Source organism: Grus americana, chromosome 15, assembly GCF_028858705.1.
Source record: "Grus americana isolate bGruAme1 chromosome 15, bGruAme1.mat, whole genome shotgun sequence".
NCBI classification, from domain to species: Eukaryota; Metazoa; Chordata; class Aves; order Gruiformes; family Gruidae; genus Grus; species Grus americana.
The window spans coordinates 1768829-1783475 of NC_072866.1; the positions used below are offsets into that span (position 1 = coordinate 1768829).

A 14647-nucleotide genomic window follows, 5' to 3' on the forward strand; every position below is an offset into this window, starting at 1 on the left:
CCCACAGCTGCTGCCAGGCTGAGGCCATTAAACACCTAAAGCTAGAGCAGATGAGCTCAGACTTCTCGCTGTTGGACTCCTCAGCGCGCGCATTTCTCTCTACACTCCTCTGTGTCATCCAGCCAGCAGTAGCGAGCCCTGCAGCTCCCTGACGTCTCCCATGGCCAGACCGGGGAACGCTTCTGCAACCCGCACACACTGCCCGGCGCATGGACAGCACCCGCAGCGCTCGCTGCTCTGAGGGACAAACCGCCCCAGCCCAGCCCCTCTAACCTTGTTCTTGTGACCGCTGATTAGTCGGATGCTTGTGCTCTCTGCCCAGTTGATGTACCAGAGGGTTCCTGCCGTGGTGCCCACAATCCCCATGTCCAGAGAGTCATCAAAGGCCACACTGACTATTGTCCCGTCGAGGGTGATCTCGTGTTCCAGCAGGACCGAGCTGGAGCTGGAGGGAAGGAGGATGCGAGGACTGGATCAAATGTCGCAACAGCCACTCCGCCTCCTTTCAATGTGATTTTCTAGTGAGCCCAGTCACATGGTTGCTCCTGTACACTGAACAGTGACTACCGTTGCATTTGCAGTGCAACCATCTTTTATAGGAAAGAGAGAAAACAGGGGACGCAATAGCACAAAAGAAGAAACAAAGGCAACGTATTAATGTATTTCACTAATTCTCTTAAAGGAGTTCCTACAAATCACTGACACAAACTTCAGGCGTGACAAACTCACGGCATCAGCTACCTGTGGCAAAAATTCAGTAAAAAGATCCAGACAGAAAGAATCAGCGGTCACGGGATGGAGAGGAAAAGCTAAGGATGAAGAGCAACAGGAGCAGCGCAGTTGCAGGCAGAGCCAATGTCTGTCTGTGAAGAGCCACCTCTCAGACAGGTCCTGGGAGCTGCCAGACGAGGGGAAGAATATTTCAAGAGCACGGTGAGACGGGCACAAGCAGAGTGGGGACGCTGGGGCCACGACCTCCTACCTGGCATCGGGACCTTTGAGCCTCAGCTCCTGCACGGCAGCCACTGCCCACAGGCGGATGCGTTTTGTGTTGCTGCCGCTCACCAGCCTGTCGCACCGACACACCAGCGCACCTGGGAGGCCACAGAGGAACAGATTCACAGACTGGTCAGGCTTGGCAGGGACCTCTGGAGATCATCCAGTCCAACCCCCTGCCAAAGCAGGATCACCCAGAGCAGGTTGCACAGGGTTTGGAATCTCTCCAGAGAAGGAGACTCCACAACCTCTCTGGGCAGCCTGTCCCAGGGCTCGGTCACCCTCAGAGGGAAGAAGTTTCTCCTCATGTTCAGATGGAACTTCCCGTGTTCCAGTTTGTGCCCGTTGCCCCTTGTCCTGTCGCTGGGCACCACTGAGAAGAGTCTGGCCCCTTCCTCTAGACCCCCACCCTTTAGATATTGATAAGTGTTGATCAGATCCCCTCTCAGTCTTCTCTTCTCCAGGCTAACCAGCCCCAGCTCTCTCAGCCTTTCCTCACACCAGAGATGCTCCAGGCCCCTCATCATCCTTGCAGCCCTCCGCTGGACTCTCCCCAGTAGTTCCCTGTCTGTCTGGAACTGGGGAGCCCAGAACTGGACACAGAACTCCAGATGTGGCCTCACCAGGGCAGAGCAGAGGGGGAAGAGAACCTCCCTCGACCTGCTGGCCACGCTCTTCTCTATGCCCCCCAAGTACCATTGGCCTTCTTGGCCACGAGGGCACGCTGCTGGTCATGGAGAGCTTGTTGTCCACCAGCACTCCCAGGTCCTTCTCCGCAGCGCTGCTTCCCAGCAGGTCAACCCCCAACCTGTCCTGGTGCCTGGGGTTATTCCTCCTTGGGTGCAGGACCCTACCCTTGCCCTTGTTGAATTTCATTTGGTTCCTTGAAGGGCACTCGTGAGCATCCACCGCTCTCGGCCATCACCCACGGTGTGCTCCTGACAGCCAGGGCACCCGTTCATTTGGGCAGTGTTGCGGGGGTCTTCTGCAGCCCAACAGCCAGTGTTTTTACACACCAGAGGTGAACCCCCCAGCAAACCCGGGATGCCAAGGAAACCCAGGTCACAGATCCTTTGCCACCCCACACGTCTTGCACCCAACACAGCAAACTGGTTTACCAAGCCCAGCTGAAATCGGAGCTCTGTGAGCTCATTGCTGTTCTTTCCTAACGAGTTTCCCTGTTACAGCCCTGACAGACACCCGGGGTGTTTTTGCACCCACCGATCTCGCCCTCGTCGGCCTCCCACGTCATGAAGCAGCAATTAGTCTCGGTGTCCCACACGCAGATCTGGCCTGAGTTGGTCCCACTATAAAGAAGTGCGTCGGCACCATAACAGATAGAGGTCAGCTCCACCGGCCCTAACACGTCTGGGGCAGGGGCCTGATGAACCTGCTGGAACACATAAAACAACAAGGTCAAAGAGAACATGGTGCTTACCTACATTGGGGAAAAATAAACCCCCTCCTCCTACCCTGAATTCATGCAGTTAATGCCTCAAATACAAGTGAAAGCCACTCACGGCCAGCCAACATCATCTCACTGAGAGAAATTATCAGCTCTCACGGACTTGTGGGGACAGAGCCTCCATCGCACTCACCAGGGGCTTGGAAAAGAAGTCAGAGATGCTGAACATAAATGTTAAAAGAAGTTAAAACTGAGGTTTACCTTGAGGTTGACATCCACTCCCTGCTGCTCCAACAGCCAAAATGTCACGCCTCCCTTCCCCACACAGGCCAGTTCTCTGTGAGAACGAGGACTAAAAGCCACATCATGGACTGGCTCCAAGATACAAGTCGACGACATGAGTTCATACGTGTAGGTATTCCACAGAGCAATGGTTTGGTCGCTGTAGTCCCCTAGGTAGAACACGAAAGACAGGAGGAGGAAGGTCTGTAGCCCCAGGACGCTCGCAAGCACGCACACTGCACACACGCATCAACTCTGTCGCTCCTTTGTCTAGCTGTTCAGAGACAACTGCTGCGAACACCGTCCCGGGCTCGGACACGACTTCTTGCGTGCTCAGCAAAAGCTGCGCGACACGATAGGTCCTCAGCCGAGTTGAGGACAGATAGAACTGGCCCAATGCTTCGTGCTGGGGGCTGTAGCATGTCTGGCCCTGCGGCAGGGTCTGCAACCAGCGTTTGAACCGGCCGGTGGCTGGTGTGGTAGGGATTTCAGCAGATAGAGCACGTTTTCTGCTGTTTCTACATCCTTAGGAGCTCCTGCACATCTCAACGTACGCCCCACACAGGCCCTCCAGCGATACTGCGCGCTCAGGGCTAACAACAGTCTTGAAATAAGAAAGGGATGTCACCATTGCTGGGGTCAAAGCTGAGATGGGAGCTGATCTTAATGGAAGCAGAAGGTGCTGGCCTCGGTGACAGCAAAAGCATCCCCAGCTCCCAGAGAGCTCTGCAGGACAGTGCTCTCCTCCTGCCTTTCCATAATCCCAGTGGAGACTTTCAGGTCTTCTCCTCTCTGCAGCCCAGACCAGAGCTGGAGCAAGAGGAGGAGGACGGCTCCTCTCCCGCACTGCTCCATGAAGAGCACAAAGCTCTCTTCCTCTCCAGCAAAGCTCACTTTTTTTCCAAGGGCAGACTCATCAGCCCAGAGAGAGCCTATCGCCCGGCTCCACAGGTCCTCTCTCATGCAAAACAGGAACTTACTAATTGCATATTTGCCCTTTAAACGTCCCCTGCCTAAAGAAAACAGACAGCTTGAGCGTCCATCGTGTGCTGGCATTGCTGCCTGGCAGGAGGCACGCAGTTTGAAGCCTGGCTACTTCTATGCAATTCCACCTAAGGAGCAATGAGAAGTCCAAAAGAAGGCTTTTCTCTTTGGATACTATATATAGTAACTGCAAACTATTTACACAGCCTTAACAAGCAGTAGGGAGCCAGCAGAACAATGCTGTAACGTCCAGAAAAATGAACTAGCTGGGGCAATGAGAAAGAACTGCAGGGGAGCCGGGGGGAGCCCAGCGTTCATGCCCATGGCTGAGATGCACGGGGTGTGTGCTTCCCCTCGAAACGTTGCGACAGCACCCTGGAAGCACGCTCGGCTGCAAAGATTACCTCTGCAGGCAGGAGGACCCCACATCACTTGCCGTTTTACATGCTGCATTATTCATTGTCCCGAGGCTACCAAGCAACAGCTTCGTACCCATGAGCAGGTATTGCACGCTTAGAGCATCTTCCTCTCATGAGCTGTCTGCTCTAGGGCGTACTCCTGCACCCACGCCTGGTGTTACAGGTATACTCACCTAGAGTAACAAGGAATCTATCATCCCGAGAGAATGCCATGGCTTGTACTTGTGTCTCATGATGGAAGAGATTTGCTGTGCAAACCCCATCCTGGATGTTCCAGAGGCAGATCTGACAATGGGAGTCTCCGTTCCTCTTTCCCGAAGCAGAGGCAAGAACCTAACAGAATGGTATGTTGTCACTGAGACCTTGGTAAATAATTAGAGAACGCTTCATTAGTTAGTCTTAGCAACTCTTAGCCTCAAATTAAAGCAATGCGGTTGGCAAATGAAAAATTCTGCAAGAACCATCACGAGCTGACGGCAGGAGGGAATGGTAGCATCACCCAGAGGAAGGGAGCAGCCTTTACTGTCACACTGAGCCAGCACAATGGATAGCTAGGCTCCAAAAACATTTGTTTTATTTCCATAACCTCAGGTCTCCACGCAGCAGGCAGGAGAAGGAACAAGATTTTAGTCCGTGACATTCCTTTAGCCTGAAGCGACACAGACAAAACCCAGCCCGGCGCAGCAGAAGCTTCTCCTACCTGGGCGTTGTGGCTGAGGGCAAGCGTAGAGATCTCCTCTGCATGGCCAAGCCAGTGATTCTGCGATCCCGAGTGCAGGTCTTCAACCACGATGACGCAGCCACAGGTGTAGGCGAAGAAGCCTAGCAGAGGAGGAGGAGGACAGGGGATGTTTTCAGGTAAAGGCTTCACATACAGCACCCACTACAAACGACATTGCAATTCAGGAAAATTCTTTTTCTCAGTAAGACGTAAAAGCTGACTCTTTGACATAACATCTTTCCCATCAGGTCAATTGGAGTAGAATCTCCCATCCCCTAACCTGAGCAAAGCAGAGCTGTCGGGCATCGCTCCAGCCTGGAGAAAGGAGGCAGGATGGCCCCTGTAAGAGCCTTCCCTCCTGCTCTATCCACGTGGCAGCCGAAGCCTGACTCTGCCCGTATCAACTAATGCTTGCCAACAGCAAAGAAGAAGGGTTACTGGGTTTTACCAATGTAAAGAATCCCTGCGTTAAAGCAAAGATCCCAACCCAACAGCTACAAGATCGTAAACGTGGCTCAGTACGCACACCTCCCGCCCCCCCCAGAGCCTTCCTGGTGTACCTGTGTCCGGGTTCCACACCATATTCCCTCTGCCATTTCCATTGTAGCCGATCACTGCTTTCAGCTTCAAGACCTCGCTGCCAGCCGGAGGAGATGAGAAACTCTGCAAGAAAAGTAGATGTTGGCTTAAAATAAGCCCTAGAAGGATGGCCCGGCCAGGTACGTTCAACACCCACGTAAGAAAAAGCGCGCGTGCATGCACACACACCTCCTCACACACACAACACACAAATTCACGCCACTACTCACACAGCTCAAGTTCAACACATCAATGGCTGAGTACCAAAGTGCACACTTACACATACAAAAGAGAAACTGCACCAGCAAAACCAGGCACAGATGCTTTCAGATGGGCCACAAAACAGGCTGGCAGCAACTGCCCATCCCGGGAGCAGCTGCTAATCCTGCTGGGAAAGAGTTCAACGGGTTTTGCTGACTTGGGGATGTAGACATTTCTGTAGGAAGACACTGTGTGTAGGAAAACACTACCAGGTGGAAGGATGGAGGAGAGAATTGAGGGTGCAAGCTGAACGTAGCTTTTCTCCCAGCACCGTGAACAGCGGAGCTTAGGAAAAGGTTAAGTTTCTGTTTTATTATTGCTCTGTTTGTTAACAGAGCGAGAGCTGCGCCTTGACTATCTTCACTACGCTCGATGGATTGCCTTCCCCAGCCTGCTCTGCCAACGCATCTGCTCGCAAATATGTGCGCTTGATGAATCACTCCATTGCTCACTCGTCTTTCACTTTCAATAGCACATGCCATTTCCATTTCTTTTGAATAAAAAATGTATGCAGATTTGCTGAACAGAAAGAGTTGATCACAACTCACTTTTTACTAGTCTGGAAAGAGCTGCATGTAGAGGAGAAAGGGGAACTAATGTTAGGAGTTTCTAATTGAACATCAGGCCCAGGGGTATATTTCACAAATTGCTTTCAAGCAGAGAAGAAAATGGAAACAAATTTGGAAAATCCACCTATGCCAGCCCCCAAAAATGCGCATTCGCCACCTGCCCAGGGAACAATTCTCACCTGGGGGAGCACCGATGCCTTAAAACGAGGAGTGAAATGCCGGTAGGAATCTGGGCGGATGGAGCACTGGGACTTGGGACTTCTGGTCTCCTTCCTGGGTTCTGCCACACAAAAAAGACGACAGTACCTATGGGATGCTGCTCCTGGGAACGGTTCAGGAGCAGCAGCCAGGCTGCGGCTTGCTGTCCATTCAGATGCTGCGCATGTGTGTGCATACACACACACACACACACACACACACGTACAAGGCAAAAAAATCAGACTGCAGCATCACATGCGCTCCTACATGACTGCCCAGAGGAAAAGCACCAGCTTCCCAGGAGCGAAGGAGGAACATCCATCTCCCCTCCTCATCCCGCTCAGCCACACCACGCTGCAAACAGCCTCAGGGCATGCACGCTGCGTGCCCCGGGCATCGCTGCGAAATCATAAGCCACACAGCTAGGAAAGGGTCTTTAACGAGAGCGGCGGAGGCGCAGTTTTATGTTGAAGCTTTCCAACAAGTCCTGCCTGGGGCTGAGTGCTGGCAGCTGCCTGCTTCTGGCGGCTCGCCACAAACTGCTGCAGCTTTGAGGCTGCACATCTATTAATAGAGACATCGGGAGCTTTAATTTCAGACGGGTTTAATAGAACGCGCCACTTAGAGATGATATCGGCTCCAAGCTGAAGAGGGGCTTCTGGCGTGCCGAGAAGCAGCAGCAGGGGAAGGGCCAGAAAAACAAACAGTCTTGGGGAGCAACGTGAGTTTCCCTCAACGCTGACTTCCCTTGGTAAATCTCACCCCAGGGAAGAAACCCGAGGAACACCTTGCTGCCCTTCATCTTGGAACTCCGAGCACGTGTCTGGGTCTATCTTCATTAATATTAATCTGTCTTTATTTTTCTGGGCTAGACCAAGCTGCCGTGTAGGGGCACGATGTGCACGGGTCTAAGGAGCCAAGCTCCGTACCGGATGGGAACACCCCTGATTTACCGTTTGCTGATTCACCAGCAGCCCTCGAGCTCTCCTGTCTCACTTTGGGCCTCACAACAACAAGCTCCTCGTTCCCGACCGACTCCACCACAGGGACCGAGGCATCTTTGTCTCCGTTCGCCATCATCCTGCTGCTGCCCGGCAGACCTGCTTCCTCCTCTTTGTCTGACTCGGAGAAAATACCTGAAGAGAAAGGTTAGTGGGAGGACAAAGCCATTGGTGTCCTTCAGGACTGCTTCACGTGCGACCAACCCTTTGATTCCGGCAGTGTCATTCTCCTGCTCTGTGTAACAGCCCCTCTGTTAGAGTGGAGGGCAAAACAGGCATTTCCTCGTAGGTGTGTCCAGCAAGGTATTTACCACAACCCTCAGGGAAGCTGTGCCAGCAGCTCAGTCTACAGAGGAGAGCAGAGGATAAAGCGGTGCTGAACCCCGACACCTCTGGCTGGCTTTGTCCAAGGTAGGGGAAGGACAGTGCAGACGGGTCTGTCACACTGCAGGCAGGGGATCACGGGCAGGGATGGCTCCAAGGATGCTGCTGAACTAGGCAAGGAGTTTTTCCTAAAACGCAATTAATTTTCCCCTTTCCTGCAAGCAGTTCCTCTTACTTTGACATCCCGCTTGGTGAACAGAGCTGACATCCAAACACGGTGGCGAGGACAACAATGGAAGAGGAACTGTCTGCCGAGGCGTCTCAGAGGCATCCTTTAGCTTCTCAGAGCTCCCTTCTGAGAAAAGAAAAGGGTTTGTGTAACTTCCTTCACCGCTTAGACCCTCTCATCCTCCTGGGTTGATACCTCCGAGCTCATTTCTCCAGCTTCCTCCTACGCAGGAGAAGCCGCTTCTCCTCTGTCCTTCAAGAAAGGGAGGGACAGACAGAGAGAGGGACAGTGAGGGCAGGGAAAAAGAAGACAGAAGAGATGGAGGCAGGGAAAGACAGAAGGCAAAAGCTGAAAGACCTACCACAAAACCCAGAGCGGCTCTGCTCAGAACATCCCCTCCTTGGGAGACTCCCACCCAGAAGTGCTAGTTATTTGGAGACTTAATTGGGGCTCATTAGCCGGTTAGCTGCCCTGCTATCTGACTCCCTGAGGGATGGAGCCAAAAACCCCCAACCCCTACCCTCTGCCATGAAGAGCAGCGCTGGAAGAGCTGCCGACCTGCGCAAGCCATGAGGGGAGGCAAACTCACCCGCTCCCGGCAGCGGAGCGGCCTCGGAGGAACGAGCCCTGGAAAGGCAAGGAGACCGGCGTTACACCGAGGAGGGACGGGGCAGGGGAGTAAGGGGAAGCAGGGGAAGCCACTGCCCCGCGCGCTACACATACCTGGCTGGGGGTGACATCTCCGCGGGCAGAGCCAGGAAATCCCACAGGAAGATGGCATCTCCAACGCTGAGGACATGCCGTTGGTCTGGCGTGAAGGCCACCTGGCACACTGGCTCCGAGTGGCCGATGTAAACCTGGGAGAGAGCATGCCTTGAACTTCTCCATCACCGCGCCCGTCCTATCAGGATGGTAGTTACTGCGCTCCCTGCCCTGGGCAGCCTCAGCAGAAGATCATCTCAGAGGCCAGCACCACACCTACAGTGCTCAGACCTAGGGTTGATCAACCTAGGGTTGACCTTCAACACACTGATCTGGAGAAACGAGCAGAAGCCAAAAACCCTCAAGGTCTCATCCTAGCTCTCAATACCTCTGAAACCCATTTTCTTCTCTGGGTGGCTCTGTCCCTGGCACAGAGGTAACACCTACCTCTGTCCTTCGTGGAGGGTCTCCCTAGGTGCAGTGCTCCAGCAGCCCCGGCCCGTGCTCTGTGCACGGCGCGATGACAACGTGGGAACAGGGCTGCGTTTCTCAGCTGCTGGGCAAACTGGGACTGGGGACACTGGGCCAAGTCACACAGAGGGCATTTGTTGCTCTCTTCTCCAGGGATTCAGAAATACTTGATCAGGGCACCATCACCCCCCTTCTCTCCCTTTGCAGGCAGTACCTGGAAGTTGATATCAAAGCGCATCCGGTAGTCCCACACTTTGATAACTTTGTCGCCAGCAGTGAGCAGGTACCTGCCATCCTTGCTCAGCGCCAAGGAAGAACAGGACAGCTTGTGCACAGGAGACACCTGAGGACAAGAAACGGCACCAGCAGCATTACCTGAGCTAGTTCACGTCCATACTTACGCTTCAGGAGTGTGACAGCACAGAAAACAAGGACAAGCTCAGGCTCACCCCGAGCACGACCGCACCAGGACAGCTACACACTTGCCACTCATCTGTTTCTTTGAAGCCTGTGAGCTCCAGCATGAGCTACTCTCTCGTTTAGCCACATACAGTGACATGAAGTGCCAAAGCCCCACACGACACAAGACCTCAGTGCACAGATTTTGTAGTGTCCTACCTCTCGCACCAGTCGTCCCGTTTTTGCATCGAGCACAAGGATTTTCCTGGAAGAAGTGGACACCAGGAGCTCGCCTCGAGGTGCCGGAGCATAGCAGACTCTCACTGCAGAGTCCAAGGCCGTGCTGTTCAAATCGAGGATGCTGATGTCCACCCTCAGCAGCTGTGAAACAAGGAGCTACTGAACAAACATCCTGGAGCAAATACTGCAGAAGCCTCAGATTGCTCTCGTGGCTCTCCTAACGTGAGGCTACGGAGCCCCCCAGACCCTTCCCTTCCCACCTAATGAGGGGCTGCAAGGGTCCAGGCAATGTGCCTACTGCCCAGGAGAGCCGCTCACAAAGAGAGGTCGGAGCTGACTGTCTACACAAAGCTTCTCCAAATTATCTGTCTAGAGGGGAACGAAGCCGGAGATGAAGCAACCTTGACTTTGTTGTTTCTATCTCACAGAATGAAAAACAAACCTCATTGTAAACACCCTGAGCAAGCGTCTGCTGTGCAGGGAAGGGCCGTCTCCAACACGGCTGGTGCCCAAGGCCCCCCCGATCCATCTCATCTGATGCAGCCTACGGCAATTTCCCCTGTGGCACGTGCTCCCCACCCTCCCCCAGGAACGCGGGGAACCTGCTGGGTACCTCATCTAGAGAGCAGGCCTCCATCACGGTCACAACGTACTTGGAGGGACCCACGAAGGCCAAGAGACGGCTGTCCCCACTGACCACCAAAGCATCTGGACCATTCCCAGCATCCCGGGCCACCACGTTACCTGAGGACCACAGCAAGAGAGAGAGTGAAGAGAGGAGCAAAGCTCACGCTGCAGTCAGCTCACTCTGTGATGGTGCTGCTGACCGCTGGCTGCAGCTTCTCCTGCCTCCGAATCAGCCTTGGGTTAGCGTTCTGGCCTAAGAAAGAAGCAACCTCTGTTGTAGAAGACGCTACAAATTTTATCTGCAACACCCAAAGCATGCAGCGAGCTACCTCAAAGACAAGGGCTGGATACGTGGCTTGTCACCTGACTGAACGTGCGGTGTTTTCAAGAAGAGCAGAACAAAGTCAAGGGAATAAAATTGATTTTAGTGCTTATTTTTTAACATTACAAGAAGCTGTGACAAGAAGCTATGAACGTGAGATCTCGGCTGCAGCCTGGGTGTCTGAACCCTGCGCAGAATGAAGTCAGTGCCGAACCCCACCAAGCTGATGTCAGTCCGGTGGGCAGATAGACCCAAAGGTCTAAAAATCACAGAAATTGGAGCAATTCCCTGTATTAATTCCACTAGCAGAATTCCACTGTTCCGTCCCTGGAACACGGCCAGGCAGCGAACACAGTTTCAGAGCAGAGTCAAAATGTGAAGGTCCAGCTGCAGCACTGACACCAAACCTGGGTGACTTTGGACAAATTCCCTGATCTCTTGGAGCCCCTTTTTCCTTCTCCACCTACTTCAACTGCACATTTCTTGGGGCAGGATCCTCCTCTTTGTACAACATCGCATAATGGAGCTCCCTTTCCCTGCCACAGTTCATTTCAAAAGCGTACATTAAACACGACATTAATGTTTCAAAGCTTCCTTGCCCCTGCCTGCAGCTTTCCACCTTCTCTGCTCACCAGCGCGGCTCTTTGCGCAGGATTAGGGAAACGACTCAGTTTTAAACAAATTAAACTGCACATCCACCAAATGAAAAGAGTCAGGGCTTGGGCATGAATAAGTAGGAAGACTCCACACGTGTTGCTTCTAAGTAATGCGCTGTTGAAGCCAGACCTGAAAGGGCAGGTCTCTGCGATTCAAGCGCATTCATGAAATTAAAAGACCAAGCAAGCTGAGAGCATTTGAACCAGGACGGGTAGGGAAGGGTTGGCTCACACATACGGTATAAACACAGCTCAGAAGGTTCATCAGAAAATATCTCTCTGAGTAGGCTGAGTCTGGTTTGGCTTTGGTGCTAGGATGTCTGTGCTACCAAAAAAAGAAGAAAGGCAACCCAGAACTCCAGAGTCTTACCCAGGACTCTCAGGACGTGGCTTTTCTGCGCCACAGAGCTGTAAAGAGCCAGAGTTCCCTGCAAACAGGAGCTGAACATGAAATTGCCGTCCGGAGAGAAGGTCAGTCCAGTGATCACAGTGCGGTGCTGCCTGAAAGAAGGTAGAAAACATGAAAAAGGGGAGGAAAACAATCAAACAAAACCCCAGAAAACAGTAGGAACGTGAAGAACCCAGGGGAGCAAAATAATCAGGGGTGGGCAGAGGAGCCCACAGGGCTCACGCCTGCAGCAGCCCAGGACAAATCAACTCTCCAACTTTTCGGAAAGCCGAGCAGCAAGTGCAGCACTCCAGCTGTCCCTGGATGGGACGTGGTCCCTCTCCCTCTGGAGCATCCTCCGCTTCCCATGCCGAGGCTGGCAAGGGCTCCCTGGTCAGCTGCTCTCTAGGACAAGCCTTTTCCTACTGTTGGCCAGCTCTCCACCGGGAAGCCATAAAGAAAGCCCTCACAGCCTTCGCCAGTTGGACTCTTACCACCAGAGCTCTGGCACAGCAGGTTATCTCTGCCTGAAAAGCACTCAGCTGGGACGTGAGCATTGTCGAGCTCAAGAAAAGCACCTTGCCCACCTCCACGATTATCACCGTGACTCTTGCCAGGACACCCCCAGTTAGACCAGGACCTGCCCCGGTGCAGCTCCTGCTGCAAGCCCTTACTTGTGCTCCACCAGCAGATCGGAGGCAGCCAAGCTGAAGGTCCGCACCATCCCACTGTCAAAGCCACAGGCCAGGATCTGCTGGGTCGGGTGAAAGGCCACAGCGCACGGCATTTCATCTGCAGCTGTGAAGTCATACAGCTGCGGGGAAGAGACACACAGCAGGCACAAAGCTGGATAAAGCCGTACCTAACAACTAAACAGCCTCAGACCTCCACTGTGAGCGTGTCCCACAACAGAAATCCCATCCTGCCTGGATGGATCTAATGCCCAAGGTAAATCCCGAGTCTTTGGGCATTTGAAGCCCTTGGGTATTATGATTTGTGTTAAAAAGCAATATTCAAATGATGGAGGAAAAGAAAATATTTTTTTAACAATACCTTCAAGAAGCTAAAGCCAAATTTGCATTAAGCTAAAACTCTCAGAACTCCTTACTTCCAAAGGTTTTCTTGTCCACGGTACCCCCCGCCCCGTGCTTCAGGGAGGACATTTAAGGGCTCTTGAACTATGGAGCTCTGATAACTAGACCAGAGACCAGGGAGACCATTAATAAATGCAAGACACCTACTGACTCTCATCTCACCTACCTGCTGCATGGAGACGAGGTCCCAGACTCGGATGGTATTGTCCCGAGACACCGTTGCCATCTGCTTCCAAATCCCCTCCACCGAGAACGCCAGAACGGAGTCCTCGTGAGAGCGCATGAGGGTGTTATAGTCCCGGGACTGGATATCCAGGTAGCCCAGATTCCCAGCAGCCGTCGTGCACAAGACCTTGCGGCTGTCCGGGCTGATGCAGACAGAACTCACCGGAGCCTCGTGCTCTGGGGGAAGACACAGGAGTCAGCAAACCCCCCCGGAAGAGCTGGAGCACAACTACCGAGCCAGATTCATTCACATTTAGGAAAGTAATGCACACAGGAAGGAGCATCCCACGTGACCTCAGGATTGAACGCCTGCAGGTTTGAGTTTAGTGACAAATTAGTCTCTGCTGTTATGGTGGTTGTTTCAAAAAGAGTGGAGAACTGCTCGACTTGTCCCCCAAGTTTTCATGGACAGAAGAGCCATGGGTACAAGGGCACAGAACTCGGGACCGAGTGCCTGCTCTCACCCAGGAAATCCTGCCTTTCTCCTACAAGTTACAAGAATGAACATGAACAATTGTTGTTGAAGTAAAAGACTTCCAAGCCAGCCAGCCACCCCTAGAGACAGCAGGCACAAAAGATGCCCTCGTTCATGAGAATTGCTTTAGGAGATGTGGCAGCGGAGCTTTGGCTTCACAGCAGCAGGCTGATGGAGACGCAGAGCTCAGGAGCACCGGTCCCAGCTCTACTCACCTGCCTCTAAGACAACGGCTGAGAAGTCCAGCGGCCACAGCCGCAGGTAGCCGTCTTCCGAACCCGTGGCACAGAAGGTTGAGGAGACGCTAATACTGTTTATAGCGATCCCAGGGCCTGAAAACCCAAAAAACAACACAAGGTATCGTACATTTGAAACGAGAAAACTCAAGCTGAGAGTTGCCCCCTCCAAGAAAACCGACTCCAATGGTCCAACCGCACCGGCGGCTGAAGTCGGAGAAGCAGCAGCCAGGAATCCCACAGTGACGGTACAGGCTGAGGAGTCTCAGCCAGCCCTTCTCCGGACCCAAACCGTGTTCAGTCCCCATCCCTTTCCAGCACTCGTCTTTACCACCGTGCAACTCTCACCAGGCACAGAAAAATCCTTACCACTTTCTAAACCCTGCCACATTTTTTGCCTTGAACAGGATCTTGTGGCAAGGGATGTCCTGGATTAACTGTCTGAGATACAAAACCCATTTCATTTCCATCTCTCAAATCCTCTCTGCAGCGTAGTGAGTAAGGAGAGAGAATACAGATCTAGAGAAACTGGGATTTTTTGATCCGAGTATAAAGTCCATTGGTCAAAGCGCTGGCGAGAGCCAGCACTGCTACCAGGAGGACGCCCAAGGACATTGTTTCATCTCTTCTTGGGCGTTTTCTCACCCACAAAGTGAGAGCCAGAGTTACATACCTCTCAAAGGGGCATGCTCTAGATTAATTAGCTCAATTTGCCAAACTACACACTAAGTTTTAAGATATCGGAGCAATCGCACTTGAAAGTGAATTCTTCCTGCTGTTAAAATTAATGGAAGAGCTGAAAGCTGTACTACTTGGTATACGGCAACAAAGATTTCCCAAACAC

At 52.8% G+C, this 14647-nt stretch overlaps 1 protein-coding gene across 5 annotated transcripts in view; it reads right to left on the reverse strand.

Moving 5' to 3' along the window:
• WDR90 (WD repeat domain 90) overlaps positions 1 to 14647 on the reverse strand; it is a 30948-nt gene that overhangs the window by 5701 nt on the left and 10600 nt on the right. For 3 of the 5 annotated variants that reach the window (XM_054843499.1, XM_054843496.1, XM_054843498.1), the window contains 19 exons: positions 13783 to 13899; positions 13034 to 13269; positions 12448 to 12587; positions 11756 to 11886; positions 10394 to 10524; positions 9760 to 9921; positions 9356 to 9484; positions 8692 to 8825; positions 8558 to 8595; positions 7975 to 8094; positions 7368 to 7550; positions 6396 to 6496; positions 5368 to 5470; positions 4787 to 4908; positions 4260 to 4419; positions 2663 to 2853; positions 2218 to 2389; positions 983 to 1094; positions 274 to 445 (listed from right to left, as the gene is read on the reverse strand). In XM_054843499.1, the coding sequence (XP_054699474.1) occupies positions 274 to 445; positions 983 to 1094; positions 2218 to 2389; positions 2663 to 2853; positions 4260 to 4419; positions 4787 to 4908; positions 5368 to 5470; positions 6396 to 6496; positions 7368 to 7550; positions 7975 to 8094; positions 8558 to 8595; positions 8692 to 8825; positions 9356 to 9484; positions 9760 to 9921; positions 10394 to 10524; positions 11756 to 11886; positions 12448 to 12587; positions 13034 to 13269; positions 13783 to 13899 (2654 nt within the window). The remainder of the gene's footprint in view (positions 1 to 273; positions 446 to 982; positions 1095 to 2217; positions 2390 to 2662; positions 2854 to 4259; positions 4420 to 4786; positions 4909 to 5367; positions 5471 to 6395; positions 6497 to 7367; positions 7551 to 7974; positions 8095 to 8557; positions 8596 to 8691; positions 8826 to 9355; positions 9485 to 9759; positions 9922 to 10393; positions 10525 to 11755; positions 11887 to 12447; positions 12588 to 13033; positions 13270 to 13782; positions 13900 to 14647) is intronic. The other 2 variants (XM_054843501.1, XM_054843497.1) reach the window with 1 other exon arrangement.